The sequence below is a fragment of the Cynocephalus volans genome, chromosome 14 (genome assembly GCF_027409185.1).
Source record: "Cynocephalus volans isolate mCynVol1 chromosome 14, mCynVol1.pri, whole genome shotgun sequence".
Classification (NCBI taxonomy): Eukaryota; Metazoa; Chordata; class Mammalia; order Dermoptera; family Cynocephalidae; genus Cynocephalus; species Cynocephalus volans.
The window spans coordinates 66,055,345-66,065,857 of NC_084473.1; the positions used below are offsets into that span (position 1 = coordinate 66,055,345).

The 10,513-nt window shown below is 43.6% G+C and overlaps 1 protein-coding gene across 2 annotated transcripts in view; it reads right to left on the reverse strand.

Annotated features, from left to right (window-relative positions):
* The window catches only part of GFPT1 (glutamine--fructose-6-phosphate transaminase 1), a 53,445-nt gene extending 53,077 nt beyond the window's left edge, over positions 1–368 (reverse strand). For both annotated transcript variants that reach the window (XM_063077998.1, XM_063077997.1), the window contains exon 1: positions 211–368. In XM_063077998.1, the coding sequence (XP_062934068.1) occupies positions 211–217 (7 nt within the window). In that variant the 5' untranslated portion in view covers positions 218–368. The remainder of the gene's footprint in view (positions 1–210) is intronic.
* Positions 369–10,513: the final 10,145 nt, after the last annotated feature.

Here is a 10,513-nt window from a genome sequence, read left to right on the forward strand (position 1 = left end):
CAGGTGTCCTCCTCCAGGCCACCCCGCCTCCCGCCCGCAGATGCCGGCCCCCGGCCCCAGCACCTCAACCACCGCGGGACGCCCCGGCCCATCGTCCAGACATCGGACCCTCCACACTCCCGCTCCCGCCCGGCGCCTCGGGCCTCGGCGGCACCCGTGCCGCACCCAAGCATCGCCCCGCAACACGCCCCCCGATCCCGGGCCCCTTACCGCACATGATGCAGAAAACACGGTCCGCGAGGCGAAGGGCGGGCGGCTAGCGAGATCGAAGGCGCACACAGGAGCTTCGGGGACGAGCGGCGGGCTCGGAGGCCAGGGTGGCGCCCACAGGACTCCCTCGGGGATGCGGCGGCCGAGGTTAACGACAGCTTTCCCCGCCTCCCAGGATCGGTTCGCAACCGCCGCCGGGCCCCGCCCCTCGGCGCACACGGCGCCGCCGCCAGCAGGTCCCATTGGGCTGCGTCCACGCCGCTCACGCGCTGGTCCCGCCTCCCCGCGCCGTCCCGCCCCCAGCACACGCAGGCGCTGGACTGCTGGCAACAGAGACGTGGCAGTGGCTAAAGGCCGCATCCGCCTGAGGTTCCTGGAGCGGCCCGCCCCAGGGATAGCAGCAGGAGGAACCGGGCCGTGAGGCAGGAAGAAACTCGGCGCTGGCAGGGAAAGACGGAAAAAGGAGGGCGGAATTGTTAGCAAAGCAAATAGCTCGGGGCGCGCGCCCAGTGCAGCCCCAGCCCCCAAGCTCCTGCACCCCACGAAGCGGGGAAAGAAAAGGAGGAAAGCAGAAGGCCCGAAAAGGGGATCCTGGGGGGCAAATAGAGTGTGAAGAGGACATAAGGATGAAGAAAAATGCAAAGAATTGGGTGAGATGGGGGGAGAGATGTACCAAAGTTCTTGACTGCAAAACACCATTTGGGCTCGGCCAGTATTTGTGGTGATAGGCAATTCAATTCACAACTTAAGTTCTGTGTAATATACTCGCCCTCTAAAAGCCCTCCGCACATCCATCCCCATCCACTGCCTCCCTAACCCTAGTGTATTTTGGAGAGGGAGGGGAGGGATGTGAGGCTCAACCATCCAACACTGAGCCTGGGCCTCTACTTGGCCCGCCTGTGATGGCCCTCCAGAGGACTAGGAATTGTCTAATTTCGACAGCCTTGCGTTTGACCCATGAACGATTAATTCTATGAATTAATGCGACTTTCCTGCCAAGAGAGACTTGATTAGAGTGGGATGATGTTTCTGAGAATGTATTACCTGGGTGTTTGCTTTAGGAAGATTTAAATGATATCTTTAGTCAAATGTAGATGGTTATCAGAGCTCTACTAATGGCTCTAAACTAGATCACATAAAAAACTTACATGACACACAGAAGTCCTGGAGTTCTGACCGCTGTTTAGGTGTCTGGTTTTACCTCACCCTAGTGCTCTCTTCCTGTCCCCGCTTCCAGCCCTATACACTCTAACAAAACTGAACAGGTGGTTCCCCAACTGGGCAACATTCTCAAATCTTCTGCACATTTTGGTCACTCTGAATAGAATCCCCACCCCACCTCTGTTTAAAAACTGTCTTTCTGGGAAAGCCTGTTTTGTTTCTCCCATACAAACTTGGAGACATGCATTAACTACTCACGTTTTGAGCTGCCCCTTTAAAGTAATATGCTCCAATATTTTGTGATTTTTTTTGTATATTTCACCACTAGGCTATAAGTTACTTGAAGCTAAAACAAGTCTTTGCATACCCAACACCTAGTATAGACCCTACCACAAAGTAAGAGGTCAGAAATGTTTTTGAGTGAGTGAAGAAAGCCATCTCTTTTTAGCAGAACTAACCTATGGCTGGTTATATGATCAAGCGAGCAAAGGGCTTTCAGTTTTTCTTAGGAGGAAAATGCCTTTTTATCATTTGCCTTAAAGAGAGGCTGAAAAACGTCACATTTAACTAATCGACGTGTTTCCCACCTAAAGCCCTTTGATATTTCAAGCCCTGAACAGTTCCCTGGATCACCCAAACTTAAAAAAAAAAATAGTGAGCCAAGCTGGCCCCGTGGCTTGGGAGAGTGCGGCGCTGGGGGCGCTGAGGCTACAGGTTCAGATCCTATATACGGATAGCCGGTGCGCTCACTGGCTGAGTGTGGTACAGACCACACTGTGCCGAGGGCTGCAATCCCCTTACCGGTCAAAACAGTGAGCTGTTTGTTAATAGTGACACATTTATTAATTGAAGAACCCTCATCTGAGAAGTTCTGGGAAGACCTTGGTGATATTGACCAGGAGTCAAGGGATGGTTTCAACGCTCAAGCAACACCTTTCTGGACTGGCAGCAAACCTATTGTTATCACAAAGAAAATGCCAGCAGTACCACCAAAGTTCTCATGCTCTATGATAATCTATTGAACCCCTTGCTCTCCTCTTCTACATGCTACTCCGTCACAGTGACTATCAATTGGTCTTATCTATTTCCATTCTACAGGTGTTTTGGAAGGTGCCTATGCACCAGCTGACAGGAACTTTGAAGGCCAATATTTTCCTAACCCAACCTTGAACAACCTCACTAACCCACCACACAACAAAGAGCCCTTTGTAAGCATATGCCAGTCAAGAAATTGATACAGAACAACTGTGTCTGACTGTGGCCCGCCCCACCCCCTTACAAAGCTCTGCCTTAGCTGGGCGTTTGAGAATAAGACCTGGAGCAGAAGAAAATAAATGATTATGAAGGAAAGGAGGTCTAACTGGGTCTACCTCGAACATCTGAGGAAATGGAAAGTATTTTCTCTCCTGATCAAACAATTCTGAACTTTGGAAAAAAAAAAAAAAAAAAAAAGTAGGGCCGAGCCCGTGGCGCACTTGGTAGAGTGCTGCGCTGGGAGCACGGCGACGCTCCCGCCACGGGTTCGGATCCTATATAGGACCGACCGGTGCACTCACTGGCTGAGTGCTGGTCACGAAAAAAAAAAAAAAAAAAGTAATGATGGTAAAGGGGTGTCACTCCTTGTCTCTTTATGTAAGTCCATTTCTCTGTTCACAGGTTTAGTCCCATCAGATCCAATGACTGAAGGCCACACCAGGCTTCCAGCTGCCATTGCTAAAGAAACGAAGAACCATAACTGAAATAACTCCTGCTTCCAATTCAGTGGGTACCCTGCATGTACAGGATTAAGCCCAGACTCCTATGAATGCATACACGGTTATTCAGGATCTCATTCCTGCCTGTTTTATCAGCATCACCTCCTTCCACTCTATTCTAGCATCTTATGATCCAGCTGTACTGAACTGCTGGAAGTTCCCTGAAAAAAAAGAATAGATAGCATCTGAAACTTTTACATAGTTGCATTTGCCCTTTTGTGAAAAGAAGCATTATAAAGGGAACCAGGTGTTAAAAGTTTGGGGCTTGACTAGAGAGGACTTAATAGCCACTCACGAAATTGGATTATAAGGGGACAGAATGTTCACTTGACAAAAATTACTTTCACTCCTTGCCCATCACATTGCCTAAACCACCTGTACATATATACGTAATGTAGAACACCCTCCATGACTTAATGACTTCATTAAGTCATTATAAACTATTAACACTTTATAGTTAACAGTTAATAGTGTGGACTATTTATAGGATTACTTTTCATTTGGATAATAGTTATGAAAGGTCACTGAGAAATGGGAGTTTGATGGATATAAGATAAACAGAGATAATTCTGGAATCAGGAGGAAGGCAGACCTGAAGAGTACCTTGGTTAATGACACTGGGCAAGAAAGGACAGTATAAGAGAATGTGAAATTAAAAAAATAATAATAATGATGATAGTAAAGGGGTATCATTCATCATCTCTTTATGTAAGTCCATTTCTCCATTTGGTGATGTAGAGAAAGGGGGCCAAGATACAGAAGAAGGATCAGAAGTAAATTGGTAATGAAAGAGAACTTTATCCACTGTGATGGTTAATTCTATATGTCAACTTGGCAGGGCCTCGGTGCCCAGATATTTAGTCAAATATTATTCTGGATGTTTCTGTGAGAGTGTTTTTGGATAAGCTTAACATTCAAATTGGTGGATTTGGTGTAAAAATAGATTGTCCTCCATAATGTGAGTAGGCCTCATCCAATCAATTAAATGCCTGAATAGAACAAAAGACTGACCTCTCTCAAGCAAGAAGAAATTTGCCACTAAAAATGAACAGCCACAGTACTAACAGTCCCTTTCAGGAACGTCCCTGAAGGATAGTGGTGAAGGGAAATCTTCTCAATGGGCAGAACTTCAGGCAGCACACCTGGTTGTGCACATTGCTTAGGAGACATGGCAAAATGTGCGATTATATACCAATTCATGGGCTGTAGCCAATGGTTTGACTGGATGGTCAGAGACTGAGGAAACATGATTGAAAAATTGGTGACAAGGAAGTCTGGGAAAGAGGCATGTGGACAGACCTCTAACTAGGCAAAAAAAAATGTAGATATTTGTGTTCCATATGAAGTTCACTGAAGTCACCAGTGACCTCAGCATAGGAGGATTTTAATAATCAAGTGAATAGAATGAACTGTTCTGTAGATATTAGGCAGCCTCTTTCCCCAGCCACTCCTATCATTGCATTGCCAATGGGCTCATGAGCAAAGTAACTGTGGTGACAAGGATGGAGGCTCTGCATGGGCTCAGAAACATGAACTTCCACTCACCAAGGCCGACCTGGCTGCAGCCCCTGCTGAGTGCCCAATCTGCCAACAGCAGAGACCAACACTGCATCCCCAATATGGCACCATACCCCAGAGTGATGAGCCAGCTACTTGGTGGCAGGTGATTACATTGGACTGCTTCCATCATGGACGTGGCAGTGTTTTTGTTACTTCTGGAATAGACACATACTCTGGATATGGATTTGACTTCCCTGCACACAATGCTTCATCCACAGAATGTCTTATTCCACCATCAGTATTCCACACAGCATTGCTTCTGATCAAAGAACTCACTTTATAGAAAACGAAATGCAAGAATAGGCCTATGCACATGGAATTCACTGAGCCATGTTCCCCACCATCCTACAGCAGCTGGCTTCATAGAATGGTAGAATGGCCTTTTGAAGACTCAGTTACAGTGCCAGCTAGGTAGTTATACCTTGCAGAGCTGGGGCAAGGTTCTTCTGAAGGCTGCATATGCTCTGAGACAGTTCCCAATATATGGTGTTCTTTTTCCAATAGCCAGGATTCATGGTTCCAAGAAGATGGTGCCATTCAAGGGGTGGAAATGGGAGTGACACCACTGTTACCCCTAGTGACCCACCAGAAAAATCTTTGTTTCCTGACCCTGCAACCTTATGCTCTGCTGGCCTAGAGGTCTTAGTTCCAAAGGGAGGAATAATTCCATGAGGAAACACAATGATTCCATTGAACTGGAGTTAAGACTGCTGTCCTGCCACTCTGGGCTCCTCATGCCTCTGAATCAATGGGCAAAAAAGGCAAAGAAGGGAGTTACTGTACTGACTGAGGTGGTCAATCTTGATTATTAAGGAGAAACTGGATTACTACCCCACAATAGGGGTAAGGAAGAGTATGTCAGGAATACAGGAGATCCTCTAGGGCATCTTAATATTGCCATTCCCTGTGACTAAAGTCAACAGAAAACTACAATAACCAAATCCAGGTAGGACTACCATTAGGTCCAGACCCTTCAAGAATGAAGGTTTGGGTCACCTACCAGGTGAAGAACTATGACCAACCAAGATGCTTGCTGAGGCAAAGGGAATACGGGATGAGTAATGGGAAAAGGTGACCAGTTACAGAAACAAGGACTGTAATTGTCCCATTTCTTCCTTATTTTGTTATCAATTTGTGTGTTTACGTGTGTATACATATATATATGTATACCCATATATATATATATATACACATATAATCAAATATCTTTGTCCCCCCTTACACCTTATTATGTAACATGATATATTGACTTTATATTATAGCATTGAAGTATTACTAACTTTACATCATAGTATTTAGATTATAGGATATCAAGGAAAAGAGTAAACTTCACCCAAGGACTTTGCATCCTCTTCAGGAGAAAGGTTTAGTGCATTTCTGGTTGTGTGCAGGATGGCTGCATCATGTTAGGTGGAAGTGGGACCTTGCTATGTCTCTATTTGGAGATTATGGTTTAAGGAGATGCACGTGGGTGCCAAGTTGACAAGAGGTGGACTTACAGTTTTATGTGTCAACTTGGCTGGGCTTTGGTGTCCAGATATTTAGTCAAACATTGATCTGGATGTTTCTGTGAGGGTGTTTTTGGATAAGCTTAACATTTAAATCTGTTGACTCTGAGTAAAGCTGATTGCCCTCCATAATGGTAGTAGGCTGCACCCAGTCAGCTGAAGGCCTGAATGGAACAAAAGATTAACCTCCCCAAAGCAAGAATTTGCCAGCAGACAGCCTTCAAATTTGAATTGAAACACACAACATTGACTCTTCTCTGGTCTCCAGTCTGACGGCCCACCCTAAAGATTTTGGATTTGCCAGCCTCCATAAATACGTGAGACAATTCCTTAAAATCAATCAATCTCTCTCTGTCTCAATACTCCTCTTTCTCTCAAAACACCTCTCTCTATTACACACACACACGCATACTCTATTGATTCTTTTTCTCTGGAGAACCCTAATACATCCACCTAAATATCTTATTGATTTCCCTAAGTTGGATATATCTGATTTAAATTTCTAGAGGACAGAGCTTTCAATGACAAATAATAGAAACCCACTCAAACTAGTTTTATTGACTAATGTAATGGAAAGGACAGGGCTACAAACAGCTCCAGGCACATCTGTATCCAGAGATACAAACAATATTGTCTGAACTCTTTGACTCTCTAGCTCTCTGACCTCATAGACAGTGAAATGACCCTGAAACAGCTCTGGAATCACGTCTTTACAGGTCGCAGCCAAAGGGGAATGAGAAAGGCTTTTCAACTATCCTCTTTATATTCTGAGTAAGAATTCTGATCAATCCAGTGTGAGTCATATGGTCCACTCCTGTGGCAAAAAGCACAGGACACTGTGACATGATAGGTCTACCAGAGCCATACAGAGTCAGGGAGGTGGAGAAGTTCTTCAAAGGAAAAGCAAAGGTGTTGCTAAAAGAATGGAGAAGGAACACCAAGGAGGCACTAACAAAAGATGTCCATCCGGTGAACATGTCCTGACTGCCCCCCCCACCCCTGGAAACCTCAGGCTTGAGGACAAAGGACACTGACTCTAACTAGAAGTAGTACCTTCCCCAATAGTCCTTCCTAGCGTGGCCCCACATTTTCCCAGTAGGCAGAAGCTGGGACAGTTTTCTAGTTCTGCTAGAAAGTAACTCACTCTACAGCCAAGAAAGTCAACAAATTGAAAACCATGAGATTAACTGGTCCTATCTTTATCCTACTATTTCTGTCCTTTAGGATGTGATCAGAGCCAAAATTAGGAGTGGACCATTCAGTGAGCTGCCTAGAGCACAAAGATCACTAGAAATGTAAGGAGACAGAAGAAGCACTATTTTCTAGATTTCTTTCAGGAGATACAAAAGTCACTTCTGGATAGCCTATTAGCTCCTGTGGAGTTATTGTACATAACTCTGATGTAGGGAAATGCAGTATAAGGATGGGGTTTCCCAAAAGGATGTAGATTCCCACTGGAGTGAAGAGCAACCAGCTTCAAAATTCTGCATAAGAAGGGCCACACATGCACATACCACTGCTTTTGCCTACTGTGGTTTTTGATTAAACAATGGAAAAGACTCTTGCCCACTAGAAAGCACCCATGAAAGCAAAGAAAGCTTCTTTTCTCCCTGAGGTAGGAATACTCAGGAGAGGTATGTGGGCCCAACTCCCTTAAGGCAGAATAGTTTAGTAGCAATGAGCATAGGCTCTGCAGCCAGAATGCCAGGGTTCTGTTCCTGGCTTTTCCACTTAAGCCTCCATCTTCCCATCTATAAAAATGGGACAATCACAATTACCTATTTCATAGGATCAAATGACTTCCTAAATGTAAGGTGCTTTGCACAACATTTCTCACATAGTAAATGTTCAATGAAAATTTGCTGTTCTTAAAATTTTGCTCCCATCTAACCTTATTCTGTATAGGGCTTCATCCTAACTTTGGTTAGTGAAAAATCTTCCAAGTGCCTGATTTACTCTTGACCAATAATCTTAGTATCAAATATCTATTGAAATGTCCTGTATATAAAAAGTGTATTCAGGAATACTTCAGGTAAAATGTTTTATATGTTTTTGGGGGTTTTCATTTCTGTTTTTGTTTTAGCTAAACACAACTAATAGTAAATGATTGTTTTCTTTCTTTGGGATTATATAGGGGCAAATTAAGTATAATTTAAACATTTGGCAAGGTCAAGGGTTTGGATCCCCATATAGGCCAGCCCTTTGGAAAAAAAAAAAAAATCAAGAAAAATAACTATTACCTGATTTAAACTATAGCCTCTAAATTAATCTTTGATTGAACAGTGGTTTGATTAACTAAAAAGTACATGTTAATTTGTTTTCATTTTAAGGTTAACATTTGGCAGTTTTGTCACAAATGAAAAAGCAGTAAAAGTATTTATCAGGTCCTCTATGATTTATCAGTCTATTTGTCTGTTAGATCACAATCAGCTTCAAGTTACAGAGTACCTGATAACCGCAGCTAAAACAAGAACATTTATCTCACATGATATAAACTCTGAAAGTGGGCGGTTCCTGGGCTGGCTCAAAAGTCAACAATGTTCTCAAGGATCCAGGCCCTTCCTTTCTTTCCTCCTTGCCATTACCAGTGGGTCCAGCTTCTGGTCACGATAACAAGTTGATTGTCAGTGCTTTGGACATCTCACACTACAGTGGAAGAACAAGCAGGAAGGAAAGGAATGATAGGAAAAGAGCCTTCTTTCCACAGATTACCTCTCTTTCTTTTTCAATCAGGGAAAAAAATCTTTCCAGAATTATCCAGCAGACTTTCTCTTACAGTTCACTGGCCAAAGTTAGGTGATATGTCTATCCCTAGAGTAATGATCAGCAAAGAGAAATAAAGTTGAAATGACTAGTTTAGGCTAGTTATAACTTATCCCCTGGGCACACTACTGTCAAGTGACAACTGAGAGGGCCTCTCTTAGCAAGAAGTGAGGGTGTATGTTGAATAGGCAACCAAGAGTTTCTGCAGCCCTGTCCATACTGCCACTGCTTACTTCTACACCATTTCCAGCTAAGCACTTCCACTTTAAACTCAAGCCATACTTAGCTTCTTGAAGTTCTCAAATACATTCCATACCTTCAATTCTGATTACACTGCTTATGTCTTAAATGTTCTTCCTCCACCTTCCCTCCTTGTCTTCATGGCTGCTCCCTTTCACAGAAAATCTTTACAATACCTTGGCCTCTCAGTTCTATTTCCTCTCTTTTAATAATCTAATCCTTTACTCACCTCAGTTACTTATTTCATGGCTATATCTAAGATTTGCCATTAACTGTATCTCTTCCACAATCTCATTTTCATATAGTTTCAACTAAAGGGCAGGTTAAGGTGCCTAACTTACTATAGTAGATTGAATTATGTCCCCCGCAAAAGCACTGAGGCTTGAATTGTGTCCCCCAAGTTTTATGTGTTAGGAACTTAGCCCCCACTGTGACTGTTAAGAGGGTGGGAAATCCTATTATAGTAATTGAAAGGTGGAGCCTTAAAGAGGTGATTGGATTGTAGGACTGTGCAGTAGTGAGTGGATTAAAAATGGTGGTCAGGGGCGTGGTTCTGAGGGCTTTAAAAGAAGAGTCTGTGTGTCTCTCTGCTCTCTCTGCTTCCACCATCTTGCAATGTGAGACCCCTGGGTCACTGTGCCCACCACCAGATAGACTTTGGACTTCGCAGCCTCAGAAACTGTGAGCAATAAATTTCATTTTCTTTAAAAATCATCCAGTTCACTGTACTTTGTGATAAGCAACAAAAATGGACGAATACACTTACAAAGCAATTACCAGTGTCTAGCCTAAATTCATCAATAATAGTTCAGAGAATGAATTTTCCAACTCCACTGTCTGGTTCTATGTACCAAAGAACAAAAACAAAAACTTCAATTCCCAGCAATTACAACTGCTAGAGTTCTTCCTGTTTCCATCCCTATCTTAATCTCTGTACTTTGGGCGACTAGAATTCCAAAGAGGAAATGTATCACTGCTATTTTCCCATGTTTCTCTTCCCAGTATTTTCTGTGAACTGCTGTCTGAATTATTACAGAAAAATGAGAAAGAAGGCTAATTGACTATTTTGGCTATCTGAAAAAGCAGTACCCTCTATGGTAGAAAGATAACTGTCCAAATTTCTGGCATGGCACAGATTATGGATCTCTTAGTCAGGAGAAGTAGTCAGGAGAAGCCAGTGGAAGAAGGAACAAAGCAGTTTCTCACCTTTTCTTCAGTGATTTTGCTTCATAAGGAAAAGCCTGAGCATGCTGAGGCCATTTTTCTCAATTCAGCTCTCTCTGTCTTATATATAATCAGCAGAAATTGTGTCCAGAT